Below are 27430 nucleotides of genomic sequence, written 5' to 3'. Positions count from 1 at the left end.
CAAGCCCTTACTAGCCAGTTTAATGAGCTTCCAATCTGTTAGCGCTTCAGCCCTCAGCAGGGGGAAACCCCTTACCCCCTTGTTTAGGTAGAGAATAAAAAGGTTGTGCTGGGGCTTGAAGATTTAAATGTTTCTTCTTTGGAATAATTCCAATAAAATCACATTGATATAATTATCCCAGCAGCCTGGGGCTTCTTCAGGGCAATATGGATATAATTATATAATTTTGGCTTGTAGTGTGGTCATAAAGATAAACGATTAATCTAATAGTCACGGCGCAATGCCTGGTTTCTCCTGTGTCGAATCGGATAGCAAGTCGACCACACTACAAGCCGGAATTATATAATTATATCAATATTGCCCTGAAGAAGCCCCAGGCCTGCTGGCCGATTAGGGGTGAAATACGTGTTGGCTGTTCACTTGATGTGCCAATAAATACGCTCTGCACTAACTAATGTGATTTTATTGGAATTATTCCAAAGCAGAAACATTTAAATCTTCAAGCCCTGGCACAACCTTTTTATTCGCATAGCTAATAGAAGCCTCATTCACACCTGTGGATTGTGTAAGCACTGCCCCTAGACCATAATTACTAGCGTCAACGGTGATAGTACAAGGAATTGCCGGATCATATGCTCTGAGTGTTTTGGTATTAACCATTTCAGATTTAACCAACTCAAAAGTCTCCTGACAGTTAGGATCCCATATAAATGAGATATTTGTCCTCAGCATATTGGAAAGTACTTTCCTCTTGCTGGCATAGTCAGGAATGAAACGTGAGTAAAACTCACACAATCCCAACAAGCATTTGCAATGCAATAGGTCTCGCATTATTAAAGTTAGAGCTATTGGCATTGTAAATGGCAATGCCTTTTATTTATGTTTTTGCTTTTAACCCATTGCCTGCTGATGACGGAACCGCTCCGTCATCAGCTGCGGTGGCGCTGTGCTGATGACGGAGCGGTTCCGTCATGGCCCGCTCGGAGTGCCTGCGCAGCGCGAATTCCGCGCTTGCGCTGAGCGTTCCATTGAGCGGGGCGGGCCATGACGGAACCGCTCCGTCATAAGCACAGCGCAACCGACGGTGGTGACGGAGCGGTTCCGTGCACAGCATGCGGCCGCCGCGCGGCCGCCCCGCCCCCTTAGCACTACGGCGGAATAGCCGCCGCAGTGAAGGGGTTAAAACATAAATAAAAGGCATTGTCATTTACAATACTAATAGCTTAAACTTTCGCAAAAGTGAGACCTATTGCACTGTGTCTCTGTCAGGCCCTGTGAGCGGCGGCTTCTGTCTGAGCCTATGTGCACCCCTCCGGGTACAGGTGATTCATTTCTGTGACTAGACATTCCATTAAATTAGTAGCTGATCAATAACAACTTTTTTAATGAATTACATCATTTTCTGGTGTTTAGATCGTATCTGATAGACATCTCCGAAACGAAAGCTTGTGGGCCACATAAACCTTGGGGGGGTGCAAATTCCCCTGGAAACATTACTCAGATGAACTGTCATTCTTTCTCCCAGTAGCACATCTGGAGTGACAGTGAAAACTGTAGTACTCGCCCTGTTAATTACGACCTTGCTGCCTCGGCTTACATACAACAACGTTTCGCAGCTGACGTCCACGCACAATGGGGGAAGGATGGAGGCGATAAAAAACTGGTGTGTAACCCGTCACTTGCAGCACGGAGTGCTATACGCATGTGAATAGCTAAATGACGGGGTTTCCACTTTACCCAGAGATGCAAAAAAAACGCATTGAAGAAGCATTCTAGTGGAAACAAGTAAAGCAAACACATGAATCACAGAACGAACTCGACAAAAGCAGGCTTCTACGTCAAAATAACAATTTCAGAGAATGGATTTGGTGCATTTTTCTGTTGCATCAGATACATGGATTTATAATTAGTGCCCACCCACAGCTCTGCTCTGCCATTGTCCCACAGCAACACTCGGTCTCCTGCACGCCACTGCTGACTTCGAAAGCATAACAATAAACCGATTGTGCAGGGCTGAAGTGCCGCTCTCACTAGACCACAACCCACGCTGCCTCCTCACACATAGTGCCTGCCCCGAGATATTAAACAGAACAGGTTCGGGCATCACACTGGCCGTTGTTTGCACCCCCATGGGGCAGACACACGCTGCACACAGTGTGCATTCACGCTACCCCTTTGCACCCGGCACTTAATGCACTGCACTAACAAGAACGCATGTGCACCTTTAACACTGCATCTGCCCCAGCAAGGCGTGCTTTTCCACTGGCCCACAGATACATGGATTTATAAGTAGTGCCCACCCACAGCTCTGCTCTGCCATTGTCCCACAGCAACTCTCGGTCTCCTGCACGCCCCTGCTGACTTCGAAAGCATAACAATAAACCGCCTGTGCAGGGCTGAAGTGCCGCTCTCACTAGACCACAACCCACGCTGCCTCCTCACACATAGTGCCTGCCCCGAGATATTAAACAGAACAGGTTCGGGCATCACACTGGCCGTTGTTTGCACCCCCATGGGGCAGACACACGCTGCACACAGTGTGCATTCACGCTACCCCTTTGCACACGGCACTTAATGCACTGCACTTACAAGAACGCATGTGCACCTTTAACACTGCATCTGCCCCAGCAAGGCGTGCTTTTCCACTGCCCCATTACAACACTAGCCCCCAATCCTGCAGGCTCGACAAGTGCACAGCGAGCACTCACCTTCTCTGGTGCCCCTTAGCGCTGTATGCCCGGTGAGCACTTTGCAGCACTTCGCGCTCTATCGCATTTTGCTCCAACGACACTGCCCGTACTGCACCCCCACCTCCACCTTTATCAGACCCTGGATGCACTCTCCTAGGGTGTCAGCCAGCAGGCAGTGCAGCAGCAGCACGCCCAGCACCAGCAGCAGGAGGAGGGAGCCCCTCGTCCTGGCTCCCCGGCGGCCATTATCTATTATCTTATTCCTGCAGCAGGCGGTACAGTGGAACCAGCCAAGCAGCAGGCATCACATTAGTAAACAAGATGTGCACACGCACTCCTGAAAACGAAACTTAGCGTGGAGGCGGGACTTCCGTCTTGTGCGCGAATCAGCGCCCACGGAGTTCCTGGCCCGAGTAGCAGTGGTGACGCGGGGCTCCCATGCCCGAGGGAGAGCCCCGCGGAGGCTACAGAACACCGGATTGGCGGTAAGTGGGACTGTATTCGGGAGGGGGGGGGGGCGTGTGTGTGTGTGCATGTGTGCGACGGCGGGGGTGTCTCTGTATGCGTGCGTGTATGTGCGCTCGTGTGTGTGTCTCTGGTGAGGTAAGGGGGGGAGCGTGTGTGTATGCAGTGTGTGTATGCGACGGCGGGGGTAGCTTCTCTGTTTGTATGGGTGCTCGTGTGTGTGTGAGCGAGCGAGTGTCTTTGTGTGTATATGCGCGCGCATGTATGGGAGGGAAGTGCACGGCGCGGCGCGGGACGGAACGTGCGCGTTCGCGCACCCAAATCCGGCTTTCAAGCTCGTAACACCCTGTTGTCCCTCATTCCCCCGAGTCAGGCAGCTATAAGTCTCCGCCTGGACGCATCCTTCGGATGCTTATTCCTGGCTCGACCTAAAAAGGCAAATGCATGAGGACTCTGTGCGTGGGTGTGGTCACAGAAAGTAGGATCCTCGTATATCCTCGTATAAGTTGCCAGGATGTGTTCTCAACCCAGTTTGTGGTAACAATCTACTCCAAATCTAGCATCTCAAGACGATCAGTGACACATACATTAAAAAGCACTGTGTCAAGAACACATACCTGCTTAAACAAACAGCCTACTTTGTATGTTATTGACCCATCCCTGGACAATCCAATCACAATCCGAAATTTAGAATAAACAACTGAAGGAGTATTATGAGAAGAGGAGCCACACACCACAAAGCATTCCTGTTCACTTTTCCCAAGTATGGGGCAAGATCACTAAAGGCCCTACATGAGTTGGGGGTAAGAAGCTTTGTGCAAAGTGGGTCAGAGCAAAGCCTTTGAAAACCTGCTTTGTGGAAAATAGGACCACTGGAATTAGTCTAATTACTAATATGGTTTGAAAGGAATATGGAAATAGTGTTTTTTTTCTTTTTATGTGTGCACTAGAGGATCCAGGAAATGAAAAGTAGAAACAATTTCACTGCCACATCATGGTATCATGCACATGTATTCCACATGTCATCTGGCAATGGCAAGCACCCTGAAGCATAATGCCCTACCTTCTCAATGTCAAACAACCAAGATTGAAAGAAATACCTTACAAGTGAAAAAGTGGTATTCAAGAGTGAGAGTAATGGCTTGTTGGTTTCGTCATTCACAGTATCCGCAGGTTCTCCAGTGAGGCACAAGTAAACTTATTTGTAGGCTGTGCCTTATGGCTAGTTTTTGTTTTGTGCATTTAGCTATACAGTGAAGGACAAACATGCATGGCACAACCACTAGAAACTTGGCAGAGGCCCCAAAATGACAAAGAGTGCTTGCAGCAATCACCACTCAAGGTGGGATTCAAATAAGGTAGATAGAGGTGAGAAGCTTGCTAACACAGTTTAAAACATCTGCACAGGTGCACCACACAATAGTTGCAAAAGTTCAATGAACAAATATAAAGTTTGTTTGCTACACAAATGATTGTTCCAGGTTTTTTCTTTCATTCCAATTTTTCTCATTACTTTAAAAACATAGTCACAAACATCAAATTCCAACGTGATACAGCCAATGCGTTTCGTCCTACTAGAGGGCTTCTTCAGAGCGATAATAACTTGGATGAATTCAGTTACAAAAAATGGTAGAGTCAAAATAATTGCCAGGGCAACAATCCAATTGTCATTCCTTATGTGGACCACGGTTAATTGAAGTACTTAGAATCTAGTATTCTAGCAGCGGCCCTCCAACTCCTAAATATAGCGAGGAGACAGAAGACAAGAGTGTTGAATAGTTCCAAAACGTGGGCACCGTTACTTGCGAAAGATAATGCGATTAACAAAAGACTATTCCATGAACAGACAATCCCGGGGTTAAGTATTACTCAGTGTATTTGATCCTTATATCAGTGACACAATAGCAGTCATTCAGAAATGCCCGCAAGAGCGCACACTTAGTTCTGTAAGCCTACTTATGTTCGCCACAAGGCTCACATAAAGGCCATCTCATTAGTCCAACAACCCTATGCGGGGCACCCCACCTATTCCAGTTCGAATGTACGCTATATATGCTCGAACAAGTGTCGACAGACGGTATTTTGACTGTCACAGCCCTCCAAAAGCCAAGTATCACGGCAGAAAGAACAGGGGCAACATAAAGAATGACAATTCAATTGTTGCTCTGGCAGTATCACTTTGGAATTTGATGTTTGTGACTATGTTTTTAAAGTAATGAGAACAATTGGAATAAAAGAAAAAAGCTTGAACAATAATTTGTGTAGCAAACAAACTTTATATTTGTTTATTGAACTTTTGCAACTATTGTGTGGTGCACCTGTGCTGATGTTTTAAACTGTTATGATCCTATGAGGATTTGCCCTGTGACGGTAGGGGCATACCAGTGTGCACGCACTCCCTAAGAAATATATGGGGGTTAAAATAGGAAAGGGATATAGGTTTAGGTTCTGTATTTTTTTTTAAAGGGCTCCACTGGCGAATTTTTGGCTTAGCTTGCTAACACAGGTTGGATTTGTACTGAGTCAATGGTTGGTATGTATGTGACTCAAAACTGGAACCCTCGTGGAAGAATGAATAAAGGAGTACAGCCGCTCAATGGAAGAAAACATACAATCCTGAAAACTTGGCTTGAAACCTCCCTCTGCTTCATGTTAGGGTCTCAATATCTCCCGTGATTCGGGCGGTGAGGGAGGTCATATTTTCTGAGTGACTGGTCTCCTCTTGCAAAGCTCTTCTCATTCAATGATAAGAAGAAGCCTAAACCTGCTTCAGGTCAGGATCTGGGGCCAATCAAGCTGGCCTCTTCTTTCCAGTTACCTGCTTCTAGAGGAGTTTTAATCCGGGCAGCATCGCTTCCTGTCAGTATCACTCCGGTGCCCGACAGAGGCTGGTGAAGAGCGGGCACGTGGCAGCAGCCTCGCGCTAAGAAGAGACACAGGCCTGGCCCGCACTACGCAAACATAAATACAATATTGGAAGCAGTTACCGGCGAAGGACCCGGTGCCAGTAACAGCGCTGTCATCGGAGCCCTGTACAAGGTTGTACCCCGTTAATAATTTACGTGTCGGCCACTGAGACGGGTTGCACTGCCAGACAGACTCCGCCGCAGCCTTGGGGGGACCTTCACAGCCATAAATGTGACCGAGGACACAGAGAAGACCATATCTGCTTCAGCAAACCTTCTCTCGACAAACCTGGGCCACTTATGATTTCTTGACAAGTATGAATGAGCTCAAAGAGAACGAAGCCAAACTACAAGAACCCGGGAAAGAGGGATACAATCTGGGCAGTTCCGTAGAATACAGTGTCACCTATTAATAAACTCATTACACAGACGTGTAACCTGATACAGACGGTGCCGGATTGTCCTGGCTGACCTGTGCCGTCTGCAGGTGCGGATGACTCGCACTCGCCCTCGCCCGCCATGGCAACAGGGGCTTGCAAACACGAGCCTTCAGCCAAGGTGCGGCCAGGAGTGCAGTACAGCGCGGGCCCTGCACCACAGCATGGCGGGAGCACAACCCCCAGCCCCCCGCTTGCAGAATCCAGCATCCTCCTTTCATGTAGACTGAAGGGATGAGACTAACAGAACAAGTACCCACCTGGTCCCAGCGCAGCCAGAGGCAGGCGGCGGCGTCCAGTTGCGAGTCCCCGGTGCACCTGGGCAGCAGCTGGTTTGAGTTGACCCCATGGTGGCAGCAGCTCTTCTTATGCACGGGGTTAGCTAAAAGCTCGGGCTACGAAAGCTGCGCCATGGAAGCTTGGGGTGATGGAGCGGTGGGCGTTGCCGTCTACGATCTCGGCTTCCCACGCAGCTTCCAACAGCCTCTCGCTCTCTCTCTCCATTAGGCACCGTTTGTTCCAGAAGGAACGCGGCGGAGGAGAGGGGCAGGAGGAAAGAGCCCACCCCTCTCTGTCAAAAGTAAATAACTGCCCTCACGCCGCCGCCTGCAGCGGGACACTGACAGCCGCGTGCACGGGCCGCCGTTCCCAACACCTGCGCGCGCTCACTCCCGTTACCCTATTGAAGTCGCTGGATGCGGCGCGAGGACAGAACCATCCGAAAAAAACGTAACAAGCAAATTAAACCCACTACCTCACGTCGTTGCACCGAAGCGCTGCCTCCTCCGCCCCCCACCATGCTTCCGTAATAGCCCGATTTGCTTAATCCCCAAATTAAAAGCTATTTGGTGCACAGGCCCGGCGTTATTGCTCTCACTGCTCCGAAGAACATTTTCCCTGCCGAGGACAATTTGAATTGGCATGTGGGTATGTCCCCCCACTAGTGTACCTTGATGTGCTGGGAAATAGTTACGTTTTGCCATAAGATAAATAAAAGGCGAGATTGTCTGCCCCGAGCTGTAAACTGCTGCGTGTGCTGCTGAAAAGACGAGGTAACAATGACAGACAAACACACGCACAAAAAACAAGCATTGGCTGCGCAGCAGTAAAGCTGCACGGCCGTGAAAGGATCATTTGCACATTAAAAAAAAGCCGCGAGCGTGCACTCTCCCGAACTTCCGGTCTCGGGATGTGCACGCTCACGGCAGTCGTGGGGCGGGACTTCCGACTTTGAGAGAAGCCCGCGCCCTCAGAGTGGATGGCAGCAGAAGTCAGGAGAGGTGGCTGAGGCGGTAAGTGGGGCTTGGCACCTGTGTGTGAGGTGTGTATGGTGTGTGCGTATGGTGTGTGGTGTGTGCGTGTGTGTGTGTGTGCGCGCGCGATTGAAAGGCTGACTGGCTGTGCAAAGTTGGAGCAAGAGATGTGCACGGCTGGGGGGGCGGGGCCAGAGGGGGCGCGTCCACGAGATGTAATCGGCGCTCGTGGCCAGATCTAGGTCGCTTCGCAAGGAACTCGGTAACAATAGGTCTAGCGAGACCTAAAAAGGAACGTAACTCAGCCTTATTTTTGGGGCAAGGACACTCAACAACAGCTCTCACCAAACCAGGTCTGGGACCTACCCCATCAGAAGACACCAGATGTCCTAAAAACTCTATCTCTCTTTTCCAGAACTCACACTTATTTTGCTTTACAACAATTCCTTTTTCCTCAAAGATGCCAAGCACAGACTTAAAATCTTATCATGCTCCTCTAAATGTTTTGCAAAAATAAGTATGTCATCTTGGAAGATGACAACCCCCTTCACATCTCGTAGCACAGACTGCATGACCCTTTGGAACATTGAAGCCACGGATGCGAGGCCAAACAGCATCCTACAAAATTGGAAGGATCCATAATTTAAAAGCAGTGTAATGACGTGATTCATCCTCCAACAAGATTTGATGGTATGCGGATGCTAAATCAATCTTGGAAAACCATTGAGCAGCCCTCAATTCCTCTAACAAATCACCTTGTCGCCAAAAATAGTGTTGTGTCCTCCAACCTAGCTTTTCACCACAGGACACTAATATAGTTTTCTGCCTTTATTCGTGGGTAAAACGAGCCACCGCTCCTCTCAGCACAGAACAGAGGCACCGACTGACTCTGTTCAGAACAGGCACCACAGAGCACCATGACAACACATAAAGGTTCTAGTTTGAACCTTAAACAAGCATATGTAAGCACAACACAGTGTTTACCAAACAAAATATCCAGGGAGCCACCACAGGACCCCACAATCTACTTTTGTATTTTCAAAAAAGAATAACTCCAAAGCTTACTGAGGGTTCCAACCTATATCCTAGTTGGACTGTATTCTAGTCCAACGTCTACGTAATGAGCATCTATGTAAAATGCTGAACTTGCCGGGAAGTGTGGACTACTGATGTTGGCACTCAGTTAAAGAGGGGTAGGGCTATTTGAATGCAGGTCATTGGCCATGGAGTAATAGTGACCTGAAGAGGACTACAAAGGTTGCTCTTGTTAGCTTTACAGGAAAGATCAACAAAGGAATCTTACATGTCGGTCCTTAAACGAGAGCCGTCCGGCCATCTCCATTCCCCGTCCTTCTTCCGGAGTCCAACCCAATAATATTTGGAGTCTTTTAAACGGGTAACGATGGCCTGCAACCGAAGATCAGACTGGTTAATGACGGTGGTTACTCAACACAATGGCAGCAGAATAGAGCATTGATACAGCCAACAGTCTTGACAGGTGGGAGATACAGGTCTTAAAATCACAAGAAAACTCTCCTTTCAACACAGATCTAGAGGGGTGATACTTTGCATGATCATGAAGCCACTATGTAAATGCTCCTTCAGGGCATCCATAGATGGTCTCAGCAGTGTTTATAGTCTGAAGACTCCACCTTCAGGCGGTGAGACTCAGTCTCCAGCCTCCTGTACTGCCTCCTGCACAACCAAGAAATGTTTAATCACATACGGGCCTTTATGTTTTTTCATCTGCTGCAGCTTTAACAATCTTTGTAACATTTTGAGAGTTCACGGATCAATTATTTTCATTTTTATTATCTTGGATGTTTTCTCTTTCAACATAGTTATTTTTTGCACGTTTTAAGAAATGCTAGTATTCTTTCGATAGTCTGATACAGGGAGTCAACAACCAACACTACAGATTCATAGTAAAGAGAGGCAAAAAGGGGGAGACTGCTTCAAAAACACTAAGGGGCATATTATCAAGAAGGGCGTTAAAATCGTCGCCGCTTTAGCAGCAAGAAACTGCTGCTAAAGCGGCGATAATGGGCTTGATAATATGCCCTTGTGAATTCCCATGGAAGCTCATGTTCTGGTGTGAACCTGGGCTTCTATTGGAATTCTCTACGGCATATTAGCAAGCCCATTATCGCCGCTTTAGCGTCAGTTTCCTGCCGCTAAAGCGGCGATAATTTAACGCCCTTTTTGATAATATGCCCCTAATTCTTTTCTACCAGGAAATGTCCAGAAACACCCACATGAGCGATAGTGTGTCAATGTTTACTCAGGCCTTGTGGGATGATACCACAAGCGTTCGCCAATATCACCTGTTTTTGGGTAAGTGCTATTTAATGGTTCATTTTTGGTGGCTGATTCACAAGAACATTTGCATGTGTAAGTTCAATGTAAAGGGCAAATTCACTTTTCCAACTCAGATAAAGAGAATTGACACTATAGAGATACACTCCTGCACTATATTATCCTAGAATTCTGCATGTGTAAATCCACTCCCAGAGGTTGTGGGTACTCAAAAACTTCTCCACCAACCAGTGCTATCTAGAAAACAGTTGGATATTCACTCAGTCAAGGACAGGAATAAATCCATTTTCAGGGTGGGAATGGAAAGACAAGAAGTCCATATAAGTTCATTGCTGCAGGAGATGGGGTTTCCCCAAGGGGGGAGTTATTAAAGATAAAAACATCATGATATACCCTGTGGGTAACACATACATATCTTACTGCCACACACCGGCATCCATCGTCGTCCTACCTTGTCCTGTAGAGTTGCTATCGTAGACATGTTTGCATTTTGCGAAGCGCAGAACGCGTGACTTGCATCCCAGGACTTGGTCTCGTTGGAAAACAGGTAGCACCTTCCTTCGTACCACATCCACCGACGCGGGCAGGGGGGGTCCAGTCCTCAGAGGAGACACAAAAGTAGATCAGGACCATAAAAAAACGTCCATTGTTCTCAATCATCTAACTGTGGAAACATTGATGTAAGAAACCCTCCTCTGTGCACCATTTCCTTTTAGAGAGGAGCCTGGGGCACACTGAAGAAGTGCATGCTGGGTAGGACTGTGGACAGGCAGATGCAACTCTTCAGACGAGCTATAATAGGGGGTAAAAGTGTAAAAGTAATGTTCACTTTTAAACTAGTAGGAAGGAAGCCGTCTCTTATAAAGGTCCAAATGAATAATGTTTTCCACCCTAAACTGACACTTTTCACCAAAATATGTTTGTGGAAATCAAACATAAAATGATATGTTCACTTGACCTATATTTCTTTTAAGTATAGCCAAATTGCTTAAAAGCTCCCCACAAGACAGAAAGATTTTTTTGTTATGAAATACATATAAGAATAGCAATAGCTTTTAAATAGCTATGGTTGATAGCTGGAGACCTGATTGGAATTGCAGGTCACGAGGTTCCAATGTCAACAGCTCAGCAACTAGACCACACATCACCCTTGAAATGCTACAACAGATATTTAGGGATTTACAAGCATTTGTGTGAATATACAAACTTATTCAATTAATTTATAATGTTAACCACAGCGCAAATTCCGCCGCGGTGTGGCGATTTAATTAAGAGGCGGGCCACGCCGGCCAATGGACGTGTGCAGCACTGCAGAGGTAGTGCTCGTGACGGCTGTTGGCCGACAGAAGCAGCGAAGTGGTTAGGGTTACTTTCAGTGTGAACATTACCCAAAGGCGCCAGAGCTCTACACAGGAAAACGGCTGAAACAAACCCTCCATACTTCTAACAAAACTAGAAAATGGACATATGACACGCAACCTATAGGCACATCTACTGTGGTTTTGTATTTTTCCTAACACAAACTGCATGACTTTCCGTTCAACTGATGATTTACTTCAGTTTGCTGCTGCAGCTATGATAAGCGTTGGTTTTTGCCTGTTTTAAATTCAGAACTTACTCCTATATTAAGTATTGGAATTGTTTGTGCAAACAATGTCTATGCGCCCCATTATGGTGAACGCGCTGCCCCCAAGGCAGCCGGGAACTCGGGCTGCCCCCAGGGCAGCCCATTCATGTGAAAACAGGGAGCAGCTGCGCCTGTTTTCATAGTGCAGTTTCAAAAGGGGATTAGCGATCCCCTTGCAGGCGGGTGCAGTCAGTGACTGCACCCGCCTGCAAGGGGTTGTCTGGCGGATCCATGGGACCCCATTTACCCTCGGCAGCTGCTCTCAGGGAGCACACTCCAAGTGCTTCTTTGACTCTGTGCTCGCGTCTTTAATAAGGTGTGGACGCAGAGTCAAAGGAATCCCCTATGCAAATGAGGGAACACCATCTGTTGATAGAGCTGCCGCTTTACGTTCGCCAGCACTATCGGTATTATATAAGGGGGCACTCAAGTGTCTGCTTCCCTTTCTATAATACCAAAGTGCCCTGGGGGCACGCAAAGCAGTCGCAAATGCCCGTTGCTCCCCGGGACACCTTCTGTAATAGGGCACCAGATTGTTTGTTAGGTCTTGCAAGAATTTGCATTTTCATTGCAAACGGGTATCGTGTGAAACATCAGCGTACTTCAAAAGACCCAGGTGCCTCTATGGAAGACACATGCAACACTGTGCCCGATTTTCTGGATACCCATCCCTAAAGTGGTTCATTATCAGCAGCTTAAACGAATTTAGATTTAGCTTATTAGAATACCCTATAAATGTGTGTGGCTAACGCCCTTGTAGACCTACAATAGACACGCCTGCTCTAGTTGAAGTGAGAATGTAAGCAATGTGGCTGAATCTCCTTGGGAGCAGGTATTAACCCGACTGCACCCGGAGGCTCGCCATCCCAGGGGTGCAAGAAAGGATTCAGGGAACCCTGCAATCAGAGTGTCTTGCAGCCGGACGTAACAAAAAAAAAGATTGAATAGTTGTCCAGAAGTCATTCTGAAGTACACTAGATGTTATTTGCTACGAGAGCTAAATCCTGTAGTTGACCGCTTCCAACCAAATGAATAAGGTAGGGCAGAACATGCCAGGGTGAGAATGAATCCAGCATTTGTTAGATGCTGGAAGAGAAGCTGCTAAAATGTTCCATAATCCACAAACCAATGGGCTCATTGACAGGCTAAACTTAAGAAACTGCCTGGCCATCAAATCCAAAATGCAATCGAGTGTGTCTGTGACACCAGAAGCTCTTTATGTGGGAAACCATCAGATAAGTGGCTGTGATATGTCTAAAGTACAAAGGCACACTGAGCTCACTAGTCAAGAGACCCTGTTCCTTTCGGTTTGAACTGAGGAACAGAAGTGATGGGATGAAGCCCCATGGGACATTGGATGAATGGGTCATTACCTGTTGGAAGCAGCAACTGTTTACAAGGGAACTTCCACACCAAAGGAGGGAAAAGAAACTCCATACAAGAATCATACCTACTCCTTGAAACCCAGAAAACAAGAGATATTCAAAACATATTCCCTTGACAAGCTACAAGACTCAGGAATCAATTCCATGAAGATCTCAGACTTAACCCCAACTGTTCCACTTCCAGAAAAACTTGGAAGCCTGTCTACTCAAACTCTATGTCAAACATAACTTATCTCGGACCATCTGTTAAACGTTCTCCCTTTGTTACTATATTTCTTGTTCTGTGTGAGGTGCTGCATTGACGACGCTGGTAGATAGGCGCAATAATAAATAGATCAAATAATAAGACATGAGAGGAAACCCACTCCCCGGGTAGTCCCAGCCCAAACACCCATCTTCTTTCTCAAGATAGAAATGAGAATCTTGTGATCAACACAATCTCAGGCCAATGAGAGTTTGAGAAAGACTAGCAGTCTTTCAGTGCAGGACTAGCAATGCTCCCATCATCTGCCAGATGCAACCTGCCAACCTGCACTGAAGCATGTTGATTGCAGCCAATGTTAGACCGCGATCAATAGCCTTGAAAGACTGTTTGTTCTACCATCTGATGGAGTCGTATATGACACCGCACTCTATCACTTTTCCCAAAAAAGGATCCGTAATTGCTTTTTCCAACAGAGTTCAAACCTGATAAAACAAAACATACCACACTTTGTGGTTAGCAAAGCAGGTGCGCACTACAAAAGCAATCGCTGTGCATAGACCGATATAGAAGAATGAGATATGCTGCTTAAGCAACTAAAACACCATATATAACCCAAAACAAATGACTGAATTTAGAAAAAGGAAGAGCAGGCACAAATTTGTTTTCTAGAGGGATTTTTGCCAAGTGTTGTCTTCAAAATGACACTGTTTTCTTTCTTAAGCTCTAATTCCAGAATGGGGACCGAATCAAAGACAATGAAAGAAGCATACCGAAGAAAACGGAAACTACTTAGAAGCACAAAACAGAAAAATATAAAAATATCCTGAGAATTGAGACACAGCAAAATGGTCTGGACATGAGTAGTAACTGAAGTGAACAAGAAAGGAAAATTCCTCAAGAGCAAGCAACAAGCTGCAATAAAAAAAATGCTTTACCACCTCTTTTATAACAGTAAGTACCAAACATGAAACAAACAGAACAGGAATGAGAGTCCCACCAGATTGCTTTCTCTTTTCTAAAGTGATCCAATCAAAACAAAATGCGGACTAAATGTTGGCTCTTTGAGCGAAGAGGATCCGGAGAGAGGGAAACAAATCATTTCAAGATGGCTGCAAGCAATGTTTCCAAAAAGAAAGCTGTACAACCCGTCTTCTGGGGTCTGTTGCAGAGGAACACCGGATACTGATGAGGCAGAGATCACAGAAAGGAAAGTAAGTTCTAAAGAGCCCCCAGAAGTGGAAACCTCTACATTAGCATAATCAACATTTTGGTGTTCATGCTGGGTTTTATCTATTTCCATTAGGTTTGATTGTTTTATTTAACATATAAAATGATTATTTGTATAATAGTGCAATGTTTGTATATTTAACTTTTTCAGCCATTGGGGTTTGTTCAGGTATTGGATGGGCAATTTTTTAGCTATAAATATAACTTACTTAATAATATTGTTACTCAATATTCTTATAATTCAATTATACGTTATTGAATGAACCAAAATATTGGTTATACAATATTGGAATTAATGGATTTATATGAATTAGTTGCACATTTTATTGGGGACCATTATGGTGGCAGTTCTCTTATTATAAGGAATAATAATTTATGTAGGTATTGGGTGAATATCATTTTATTACATTTTATTTACTAAAGAAAAATAATTAAAAAATATAATTGGGTTTACTATTTTAGGTGATATATATCGTTGAGATGAACAGAAGTAATGGTTTGTTAAAAATATAAAAACAATTGCATTAAATGACATTTTACTCTAAAATTCAATATATTTAACATAATTGTTTATTATATAACTAAAGCATTATTGTTTTAAAATATAGATTTTTTATATACTTTCTTATTTACTAAAAAATAGTATACTTGGAATTAAGACAATAAATTGTACCCCCCCCCCCCGCCCCTCACCAACAGCTGTACTTTCTGAAATAATTGTTAAGGTGGTGTAAACAGTACATTTCCACTTTCCAAACTCCCCAGAAAATATATGAACTTTACTTACAATGCGTGGGACTAGTGTTATATATTATATCTGCCCCCATTTTCCTTACCCCCAAATATATAGACTTTTGCTGGTGTTTATGGCACTGGAGATAGAACCTTACATCTGACTACTTTATATATGCCCTTTCCCCAATGTTTTTAGAACTGCAGTTAAAAGAGGTAAACTAACCCATCCCCCCAAAAAGTATGATCTTTCCACAATATTTGCAGGACTGGAGTTAGAATAGTAAATTATTTGCCTCCCACCCCACATTTCCGTCCTCCCCCCCACCCACCAATACATTGACTTTCCCTAATGTTTGTGGAGCTGAAAGTTAGAATAGTTATTCCTATCTTCTACCCCAAAATTTCTACACTTTCTCCAATATTAGGAAGGGGGGGCTCCATATATTTGTGAGACTGGTGGTAGAATAATTAGTCTGACCCCAAGAGGTTTATGCACTTTCCCCAGTGTTCATTGGATTGGATTTAGAAGAATAAATTCTCCTTCATCTCAATGCATGTACTTTAACTAATGTTTGTGGGACTAGAGTTGCAATAATTCATTTCACCAACTTTATTTATGTGATCTAATCAATGTTTGTGGGTGAGTTTAGCATTATATGATTTGAAAATATGCTATTTTAAAAATGTTAATAGTGTGTACACATTAAGGGCCTCATAACGATGTCGGTCGTAAAGCATTCCGACCGACTGTGTGTCGGAATGGTTTCCGACCAAATCGGATTCGGGTAGTCTGATCAACCAATAGATTATGATGTTTACGAACACGGTTCGGTTGGACTCCCATATTGTCAATGGGAGCCTGTGTTCCGACCAACAACACAGGCTCCCATTGCAAAGTGAGGTGGTTGCGGAAAACCTTGCACCCTGTTGCGAGCACCCCATGGTGCCTGCCACAGAGTATATGGGTGAAAAGAGAGGACCCATGAGTACCGCCATAGGCCCAAACAACCAGAGGTCTCCGGATAAAGAGGGGCCTGCTATAACCCCATAAGTCCGATTCCGACAGCAGATCCGTGTCGGACAAACCGATTCAGAACTGCTGTCCAAATCTGACATTGTAATTGCTCGGTCGGAAAAGCAGTCCATAGAGCCATACGAGTCGGCTCGGACCGACTTGGTTTCTCTGAATGCTGGTCCGAATTGATTTGCAAGGACCGAATGGTTACCCAACATCGTAATCGGCAGGTCGGAAATGTTTACGAGTCGGTCGAAAACACTGGCTCTGAATCAGATTAAGACAAACTGAATGCCGTTTGAGCCTTTCCGACTGATTGTAATTAAAAGTATAAAATGTAGATATTTTTCAAACAAATCAGTGTTTTTTTATGAAAAAATGAAAGATATTGTGCATTTGTTGTTACAAAAAAAATTTAATATTTTAAATGACATAATTAAATGTTATTTTATTAATAAGAATATTTTGATATAATTTTTCGATAATATTAGTAAACTGTATTTAAAAAAGCAAACTATAATATGGTTACATCTATTTCCTTTTCTAACAATACTATTTTTCTGCACTCTATATTAATACAGGAAATGTTTTGGAATTTCGTATATTTATATTTGCGATAGTCTGGTTAATTTACGTTTAAAGCCTTTCAAACCTGATTTTTGCAAGCAATACTTTGAATTCAGTAATTTTAATGTCACAATATTTTTTTGTTCATTTTGAGTTACTTCAGCGCAGCACTCACGTCGAGAGCTGGTAGTGAATACCTTGGCTCTGCCAGCTCCAACAGTCTACATCTGCACCTCTCCCAAAACGTACATGGCTCCTGCCTACACTATGGAGACCCAGTGTTCACCATTCAGCTTGCCACCTTACCAAGCCAGGAATCCCCGAGATTACATAAACGTACCCCTCTTAAATGACTTAACATTTGAACAGGTCTATTACCAGTTGTGGTCTCTGGCCACTTCATCAATAGACGTGAAACAACGGCGCGCATCACAATTTTCCATGATTTTAGAGTTCAACTAATTTTCACTAGATGTTGTAGATTGTCTGCATCCAGGTCATTTTGGCCAGACTTCTATACCCTCCAGGCTCCATTAAACGTAGTATCCCCCTTTTTAATCTTACTGAGTTTTTAATCATTTTTATATGTTTGAATGTATCTCACCAGACAGTCTGTCTTTTACTTCTATGACCATGTGCGACAATAGATGCATTCATTGTTGGCTAGGAGAAGCCTATTTTGTCATCTTAGGAAATCCTACTCTCTTGCTACCAGTCCTGATATCCAAGTCTCTTAAGAATGTTTGGCTGTCTTTGGAGATGGGTGGAAATCCTTACAGTAGCACTAGGCCAACACTTAATGAACTCTCTGCCGGGTGTTTCTCTGCATAATAATGAACCTGCTGTTTTGCAAATACGATTTTGCATTATTGAGGATACTTACTACTAAGAGTTTCTGTGCTGCAGTCTCTCCTTTCTTGTCCATTCTGCTTTACTGTGGTAGCAAAGAAAACATGCATCAAAATGAAAAAATGTGAGTTATTTCTAATGCAACAAGATTTACATTCAAATGTACTTGTTTTATCACCTCACCAATGGCAGATCCAATTAAAATATCCAAGGACTACACACCTCTAGAGTGCCAACTGCACAGACCCTTCTACATTTACTGTTAATATGTTGTCAGATTAACCGATGTTAATCAGAGAAACTTAGGTGCAAACATTTGAAAGAGAGTGCTAAAGACAGGCAGATTCTACCAGAAGCCGTCAGCAATGCAATTAGAGATTGAATTTTGGAACAATGTTTAATTTTTTTTCTAAAACGTAGTCTGTCAGTATCACTGTAGGCAGATTATTTGTATTTGATAATATACATTAAAATATTTTAATTATTTTAAAAAATAATAAACTTAATTAAAAGTCCCTGTATCTTCCTGTAGTAAAGTCTCAGCCACAGAGGTTAAGATCTCCACCAATGGATGGAAAGTTACTAATAGCAATCTTACAATTGTAAATTCAGATGTAGGAGGCTCCGCCCCCTTTTTGGAGCGGATGTAGAGATGCAAGTCCACTTCACCTGGGTGCAAATCTCCACTCCTAAATAGTGAATAGTAAAAAAGTGGAGCGTTACACCCAAGTGTCTACAAATGCCAGTTTACCTTTGAGAATCGCGCCGTCTATCTCTCTTAGGGGCAGATTTACAAGCCCCTTGCGCCACTTTTGCGTCACATTTCACATGTTAAAAATTACGCAAAAGTGGAGCAAGTTGCTTGTAAATCTGCCCCTTAGTCTCTTCAAATGGTGGTTACGGTTATCTGCTGAAACAGTCAACGTTTGCTTTTATTGGTTTGTTTAAAAGGAAAGCGGCTAGAAAGGTCGGCTCATTTTCACTGCTGCAGACCGCCACTGGTGGTGAAGAGGTATCAGTTTTTGGTGCAGCAATGAGTTTTCAGTCTGGGGTGGGCTATTTACAGCTTTTGATGGCTTCCCACCTACACTGACTCAGCCACACATTCTCTGTATAGTTTTTACTGGTTTGTTGTTCGCAGCTCAGAAGCAAAGCTTGAAATGACCTTCTGTTGGTACTCATTATCGTTTATGATAATATCACCTCTGCTATATTTAGTTTTGGTCTGTGAATTTGCTGTAATTTGTCTGCATCCATCCATGCAATCACTCACTCTTTCATCTAGCCTTTCATCCACCTTTGCTGTTATTATTCAAACATTCATGCATGCTTCTAGGTAGCCGTGCATTCGGTCATCCAGATATTCATCTATCAATTGGTTCCTCCAACTATGGAGTCACTTTTCACATTCTCAAGATCACATGGCCACAGAAGCTCGCACACAATCTTGCCAATCAACAAATAAGCTCTTGGCGTTTTAAAGAGCCAGTACTCAAGATCTTCCTTGGGCACCAAGGTAAAGGAGCTATTCCAAGGATCTATCAGTCGTTGGTTATCCATGCCCCAGATGGCCTTGAACGCGCTAGGAGGAGATCGGAGGCGTTGGTTGGGAGCTGGGCGAAGGCGAATAGAGGTAGGCAGGCACGGCAATTTCTGCGCAAATGAGAATGGTTCAGTGCAACTATCTGCATGCCACCTACCTAGCCCCCCAGCGCCTGTAGCGCCCCTCCACCTGCGCCCTGACCGCATACGCACGCTACACCCATCCAGCAGCTGGTTTTCCCATATGGCATGGGAGTGCCCGGCTCTGAAGCCCTATTGGGAGGAAGTGGGTCGGGAACTCTCCTCGATCTTGGATCGTCCAGGGGACCTCACCCCTCATAATGTACTGCTTGACTGGTGGATGACTTTGGAAGGCCACATGCGGAGAGGAATTTTCTGGGGGAGGCGTGCCTGGTCGTTAAAAGGAATGCTGCCTGCACCTGGAAGCAGTGTACGCCAGCGGCCGTCAAGTGTTGGCATAAAGGGGTGGACTGGTGTGCACAGCAAGCAAAAACAGTGTTTAAAGCTCGTGGTTGTCCTCAGAAGCACAGCAGAATACAGGGGAAATGGTGCATTTACTATGGAATATGTAATTCTGTGCAGCCTGGTTGTAGTGGTATTAACCCTTTCAACTGTCATTGCCTATATGCGAATTGTGTCTCTGAATGCTATATGTCATGCAGTCAAAATTTTAATAAAATTGGTTATACATTTTTTTTAAAAATCACCTCTATTATTGGCTTTGCCAATGTTTACTTTTACTTAGGACCTCAAAGTCTTGGCTTCATCAACATGCCACACCAAGCTCTTATCACATCAACCAGACCTGTTTCAGTACCCATGTTTCTGGGGCCGATATTTCTAAACGAGCCTCTCTTAAGACATTCATCTGTTGGGTGAACTCAAGGGTCCTCTGGTCTTTAGGCTCCTACTCAACTTCAGTTCAAGGTTCTGAGGTCCTTCTTTTAGTCAATGATAGACGCAGGTAGTTAGGAATAGGTAACAGCACTTTGTGCTAGGGTGGGAATAGAATTCATAGTTGCAGAGGTGCTGATAAATATTTTAAAAGTGAAAAGAACAGAAATGCTAGCCCTCCCACTTATTTAGTCTCGCCTTAAGTTTATGAGACAACAAACAAAAGTCAACGTCTCTTTGTTTGTATGGGTAATTTTATTTAACCCTCTTGTTCATTATTTTTAGTAAAATTTATCTTTTTCATAGGCAAGAAGAACACTTTATATACACCTATATACAAAATTTGCAAGGCAAACGACAGACAGACAGTTCAAAATATTCGCCCTTGATGGGTGTAGTCTTTACTGTTGGAATGAACTGTGAATTAACTTCTGATTTCTGTCGCTTTATTTCTTTTCAACCTTTTGGGTCTAGTAGCGGTTTTTGATTACTTCACAAAGATTAACTATTTGTGAACACGGAATTGCTATATATTTCTCATACGAGAAGTTTGTTGATAACGGTTTGATTCATTGTTTATGTGTTATTTGTATAGTAGTTGTAAATATGTATAAATGTTTTGTATTTTGTATATAGGTGTATATAAAGTGTTCTTCTTGCCTATGAAAAAGATAAATTTTACTAAAAATAATGAACAAGAGGGTTAAATAAAATTACCCATACAAACAAAGAGACGTTGACTTTTGTTTGTTGTCTCATAAACTTAAGGCGAGACTAAATAAGTGGGAGGGCTAGCATTTCTGTTCTTTTCACTTGTAAATTGGGTCCAGCTGCCCCCTGCCCCAGGACCAAACTCCGTGGTTTTGATAAATATTTTAAATCATTCTAGCCCAGAGCAAGACAATGTCTAGCCCATCGCAAGACCTCTGCAACTCCCTCGCCTCCTACTTCCACAACAAGATCGCGGACATACACAACAGCTTCAGCATTCAACCGACGCACGCCACAACCACAGCAACGCCGCCCACCACCACCCTCCGCGCCTGGACTCCGATCAGCACCGAAGACACCGTCCGCATGATGAACTCCGTCCACTCCGGATCTCCGACCGACCCCTGCCCTCACCACGTCTTCAACAAGGCCGACGCTGTCATCGCACCCCACCTGCGGGACATTATCAACACCTCCTTCAACACCGCCACCTTCCCTGAGAGCTGGAAGCACGCCGAACTCAGCGCTCTACTCAAGAAACCTACAGCGGACCCCACCGAACTCAAGCACTACCGCCCCATCTCGCTCCTCCCGTTTCCTGCAAAAGTCATCGAGAAGACCGTCAACAAACAGCTGGCCGCCTTCCTCGAGACGAATGGATCCCTCGACCCCTCACAGTCTGGCTTCCGAGCCAACCACAGCACCGAGACCGCCCTCATCGCCGCCACCGACGACATCCGGGCCCTGATGGACAACGGAGAAACAGCGGCCCTCATCCTCCTAGACCTCTCCGCGGCATTCGACACTGTCTGCCAACGCACCCTAGTGCAGCGCCTCAGCAATGTCGGAATCCAGGAGAAGGCACTGGAATGGATCGTCTCCTTCCTCGACGGAAGAACACAGAGAGTCCGCCTACCACCGTACAAGTCAGAGACCACCGAAGTCATCTGCGGCGTCCCTCAAGGATCCTCGCTGAGCCCCACCCTCTTCAACGTCTACATGAGCCCCCTCGCGGCCATCGCACGCCAACACAACCTCAACATAATCTCCTACGCCGACGACACCCAGCTGATCCTCTCCCTGCCGCCGCCAGAGCCAACCTGCACGAAGGGATGAAAGATGTAGCCGAGTGGATGACGACCAGCCGCCTGAAACTGAACTCAGACAAGACGGAGGTCCTCATCCTGGGTCCCTCGCCCTCCGCCTGGGACGACTCCTGGTGGCCCCCCGCCCTGGGCACCGCACCCAAACCGACGGACCGGGCACGCAACCTGGGCTTCATCCTGGACTCCTCCCTCTCCATGACCAGACAAGTCAACGCCGTCTCCTCGTCGTGCTTCAACATCCTGCGCATGCTACGGAAGATCTTCTGGTAGCGGAACCCCCCCCCCCCCCCCCCCAAGCGCCTTGAGACCCTACGGGTAAGTAGTGCGCTCTATAAATGTCATTGATTGATTGATTGATTGATAGTTGACCAACAACAAGCTTGCTGGTTAGAATCAACGGTGTGTAATGCTTGGCAAATCTATCTTAATAAAGAAGACTATCGAACATGATACTGTCTATGAAAAAATATTTGTACGCAGGAGCTCAAACTCAATGCGATTGACGAAAATAGACTGAACTAAATGAACATGCAACAACTAGTGTCTGTGTGCGGCTACAAGGACTTTGCTACTCATTGTTGTAATGAAAAATAATTAAACAACTGTTTTTTAATAGTTATTTGGAATAAAGTGGATTGGGATTTTTGTGAGAGCTCACCAAGTTTTAATGCCACTATTCTGTGCATTGTCCAATTTGGGTTCTTTAAATAAAAACTTTAGCTCAGTTCTAGGTGGATATGGCACAGAGAAGTGAGGATTAACTCAAAGGGAAAAAGTGTAAAGCATTTATCAGTACCAAAAGAGTTAAGAAACTTGATAAAAAATCTCTCCAATTCATCAAAATAGTTTACCTTTTTTTTCTTCAAATAAACATCAAAATAGCACAAATAAGATGCAGGAAACCAGAGTTAAGATGTTTCCAAGTTGTTAATGAGTCACTGCTTTTCATTCTAAAAAGTTTTTTAAAGTTTGTCAGTCACTGCTTTTTACTCGTACCAGTAGTCTATGAGCCTTGAACTTGATTGTCTGAGTCAATTGTTTCAGGCCGATCGCAATGGCAGTCAGGGTCAGATGTAGGAGCCGGGCTAGCCACGGTCAGAAGTTTACATTTGCACTCAGAAACTTTGATGGTTCTTTTTCTCATCAACAATGAGGTCAGTGGGGAACTCTGCAGGTATAGACCGGTGCTGGGCTCAACGCAAAGGATAGGCGATACCCAGCAGTCCAGTGAAGAGCCTTGGTTCTGGATGGCATTCAAGGCTACCCACGCCCCGGCAAGTAGTGCTAAACTACGAGCCTCTGAATCTGTTCCCAAAAACCGCTATCTTTTGCCTTTGGCTTGTATGTTGCGGATCTGGATGGGTAAAGCACACTCTAGCACCAGCCATGTGTTCAGGACCTGGGAGACACAACATGTGGTACACCAGCGGAATCCAGAGCAGGTCCAGTGACTACTGGTCAGCTGGCCACTTTGCATGAATAGACTTCTGAACCTTTTGTGGATCTGAAGCTTAACAGGAGCTAAGCTTAACTACCCTTTGGAGTCCACTCACTGGTCCTTGAGACAAGTTGGAGCAGGTCCAGCCCTTGAGATCTTTCGCTGTGGGTTCGACAACAGGAGCAGTCCATCTCTTTCTGAAGTCCTGTCTTGGTTCAGGAAGAGTAGTCTTCCTTGGTGCAGCTTTTAGTTCTGAGTTCCACAGGTTCAGTGGGTGCAGACCTTCTATTCTTTCTGAGTCCAGCAATGTTCTTGGGCTCACTCCTGACCAATGAGAGCAGGGTAACTCCTCAAAGCGATGACCACATCCTGTAGAGTGTGGCTTTATTTTGTCCCAGAGTGCATCAAATCTTCCAAATCCATCATGGCTGATTTTCCAGCAGAGAGTCAAGACTTGCTAAACACACCCCCAGGGATGGCGTATTTCCCTAGACTCTCCCACTACCATCTGCACATACCTTCCTTAAGCCCAGCCCTGACTCTGGGTCAAGAGTGTAAAAGGGTAACTGACACCCAGGCCTCCCCTCTGCCTTTGCAGCGCATGGTTTACGACTCCACCCCCTGGCCTGGCATTTCTATGGACCAGCACACTGCCATCCAAGCACTGTTGGTAAACCCAGGGGCTCTTTATCACCTCTTCAAAGCAGCCTGGCTAATCCACTTACCTCTGACCAATCAGGGCAGACCATTGGAAGGCTGAATTTGGACTTACAAACAGGAAAGTCTTATAACTGCCTGTATGTACACTTTAGGAGAGATTCAACAATATGATATTGTTGGATTTACTACTACCATTCCGGGAAGTCTTTGAACGGTCCGGCTAGTCCTCTCCTATCAATAGCTATTAATCCATAACTTCCTACAATGTTAACCCATGTAACAAGGGATTTGCAATGGGGAAAATTACTTGGGCCATTTTTCCAGCACCAGAACAACGTACCTGCCTTATATCTACAGGAACCCCACCCCATGTGCAACTAGGGAGACTTTAGGGGTTTGAATCTGTAGAAATATTGCAGATTCTCCGTTTACTGTGCTCCTGGCATCAAAGTCGAATTTGAGCAGCACTTTACCACAATGTGGGGGGTGAAATGTGAAATTGTACTTTACCCAGGCATATAAAAACTCATTTTATAAGGGTGTACCTTATAGATTACTGACCCCCCACCCTTGGGATACCTAGGGGTGACCCTGGGGTCCCTAATTTGTCAAAACATTGTAAGTTATCCATTTATAAGTGCCCCTACAACCAAAGTCGAGTTTGGGCACAATTTACTTTTTAAATGCAGTCCTGGCACCCAGGGCTGTTTTTAAACTGACCTCAGGCGTCAGCAGTGCACAGCTGCAAGTGCAGAAAAAGCTGCTTCCCTCTAAACTGCCATGCCCCAGGGTACTGGAGACTTCTAGGTAGTTTCAATCCCCAGCCCTATTATATACTTATGACGCAGGTAATGCCAATTACAGGGGTACCCCACCATACCATAGTGAACTAGAGTGTATGTTAGGTGTTGTAATTGTATTCTGATGTGTTCCTTTCAGCTTAGCACTGGCCCTGGGCCTAGCTAAACAGAGCCCAGAGTCAGTCAAAATCAGTTACCACCAGCTTCAGTCAGCAAAAAGTTGGGGGGGTGCCCAGGATGATTTTGCAACAGTTACTTTATATTTGACTTCATCAATGAGTCAGGTTTAATAAAAAAATTAATTTAATATTTTGGAGTACTATATTTGGCAGTCCAAAATGGAAGCACGTACTCACCACGCTGGCTAGTGAAACTCCCTTTTAGCAAATGGTATGACTGGCCTTACTACAGTGAAAACAACAATTTTGAGTTTTCACTATCAGGACATGTAAAATACCAAAGAAACGTGTCCTTTGTAATATTTAGCAAACTGCCTTCAGGGCTACTAAGGCCTTCCAGAGGGGACTTGCAAATATTCAAAGGAAGGTTTCGACTTTGCAAAAGGGTTAATTTTGCCATGTTGGGCTGGGCGTGTAAAAACTGCCCGACAAGGCTGTGAGGTCAGACCTAAAGCCATGGTTTCACTCTTCCACTGCAGTAGTCGCACAATAAGTGCTGCTGGCCACTGGTGATATTCAGCTTACTATAGCCCTGGGTACACGTTGTACCACAAAATAAGGACTCATAGGTAAATGTAGTATGCCAATCAGGGATTATCCAATTGTACTTACACTTTAAGGGTCACACCACAAGCATCGGGGCCTGGTCAGCAAGGCCAGTCTACTTCAGAGTTGAAAAACCAGCATCATCAGTCCAATATTTTGGGGGGGTGATCTTAAAAAAATATGTATGCTCTTACAGCTATTAAAATTCCAAGTCAATTGTGACAGCTGTCTTTTAATGACTATCAAGGAAAGGTAACTTTCAGAAATGTAACTTTTTCCTTCCTGAAGTTACTGTAGGTGATTTCGCACTGGCTCTCCAGGTTCTTTAAGCCAGTCATTGGCCTTAAATGTGTGATTAAAGAATATAAAATGCTTCCCAGGGGAAAATATGCTGACCTGAATGGGTGGAGAAAACGCCTCTGAACTCCACAGAATATGTAGGGTGGGGCCTCTGGTCTTCCTTTTCACTTTAAAGTGTCATATCCTGCCTAACAAGTCCACTTAGCCAATGTCACACTTGGGGCATACTTGAAAGGGAGAGAACAAGATGCCAAGACAACTCTTGTGTATCCACTGTTCAGGTGCTGGAGGACCCTGCTTTTGTCCGACCGGACTTCTGTCTCTGGCGGCCTCCGGCTCTCTTCCACTTCCAAACACCCTGACCCCCCCCCCCTCTTCACTGGCCTCCGCGCCTGCGTTCCTCCTGGTTCCTGATTGGCTTCTTTTTTTTCCTACCCACTGCTGGCCCGCTGGTACAGGCGTATATAACATTGCAAGCAAATGAAGAGAATTCAAGTACACAAATCTCGTTATTCGAAACAAAAGAGAAAGGCGGCTCAGCAGGCTCTCGTAGCGTCACAGGAAGGAGCAATCCTGAACTTTATCACCCAAGGGAAACCTAAAGATGGAGAATCCTCCGGCCAGAGTACTGCTGATGCACTAGGTAAAACAGGCGCTGACGACCACAAACAAGAACAGAAAAATGATGATACCCATGAGCAGAATAATACTCGTGGCGGCCCCTGGCAGGGATGTTTCCGGGCAAAGAGGCCACTGATTCCTCCTCTGTGGGGGGGCTGTGGGTCCGGGCCCCTCTCATGGCCCTGGCACTGCAGCCATCTGTGCCAGTCCCTCATGCCGTGTGTCACAATATACCCTCCTCCTCCTAAATGTTATCATTCTGAGACAAATTTGGAAGGGTAGGAGCAGGTGATGGTACTCATCATCTTACGCCTTTTCTGGACGTTTTATTAAAACACATTCCTGAGCTCTGGGGGGCTCTGCCCCGCCCAGACCCCCTCTTCTGGGGCCCCCTACCTACGCTCCCTGCCCAGGGCCGCCATGAGCCCAGAGCCGCCTCTGCTTGAAGGACAGGACCTGCTCCCTCTTGTGCCCAGGACGAGGTGGACTCCAAGGGTCAGTTAGCTGACCTGTGTGCTACAGGGAGGCAATAGGCTTCCAGATGCATTTTTCCCCTTTTTCTAGAAGTACCCTGCAGACCAGTGGCAACTGGACCTGTACTGGACCCTGCTCCGACTCCCGGTGATTCTCTAAGGGCCTAATTACGAGCCTCGCGGTCCGAGGACCAACAGACTCCTTGGGGCGCAGCGGTATAGCCAACACAGCACTGGCGGTCCGACTGCCCCCTTACGAGTTGGGCAGTTGGACTGCCATTTCACCCCCATTCCCTGGCGGAGGCGCGGCTGTCTGAGTGCTGAAATATACTTGGTTGTGATCTGAGGCACAACCAAGCATATTACAGCTTTCCTCACCACCAGCACTGTCATGGAGGTTCTTCCTCCATGTAAAGGCTGGCAGTGAGGAAAGGAAGTGCCCCCTCCTGTATTTCTGCACCC

The 27430-nt window shown here is 45.3% G+C and overlaps 1 protein-coding gene across 1 annotated transcript in view; it reads right to left on the bottom strand.

The window, feature by feature from the left end:
• Positions 1-27430, bottom strand: part of LOC147665124 (C-type lectin domain family 2 member D-like) — a 64993-nt gene that overhangs the window by 12744 nt on the left and 24819 nt on the right. Inside the window, exons 3-5 of the mRNA XM_086949755.1 lie at positions 17712-17762; positions 10519-10667; positions 9055-9158 (exon numbers count right to left, since the gene is read on the bottom strand). Coding sequence (XP_086805881.1) covers positions 9055-9158; positions 10519-10667; positions 17712-17762 — 304 coding nt within the window. The remainder of the gene's footprint in view (positions 1-9054; positions 9159-10518; positions 10668-17711; positions 17763-27430) is intronic.

Source organism: Lissotriton vulgaris, unplaced genomic scaffold, assembly GCF_964263255.1.
Source record: "Lissotriton vulgaris unplaced genomic scaffold, aLisVul1.2 SCAFFOLD_668, whole genome shotgun sequence".
Taxonomy (NCBI): domain Eukaryota; kingdom Metazoa; phylum Chordata; class Amphibia; order Caudata; family Salamandridae; genus Lissotriton; species Lissotriton vulgaris.
The sequence above is the reverse complement of the archived record's forward strand: the minus strand, read 5'-3'. Positions and strand labels throughout refer to the sequence as shown.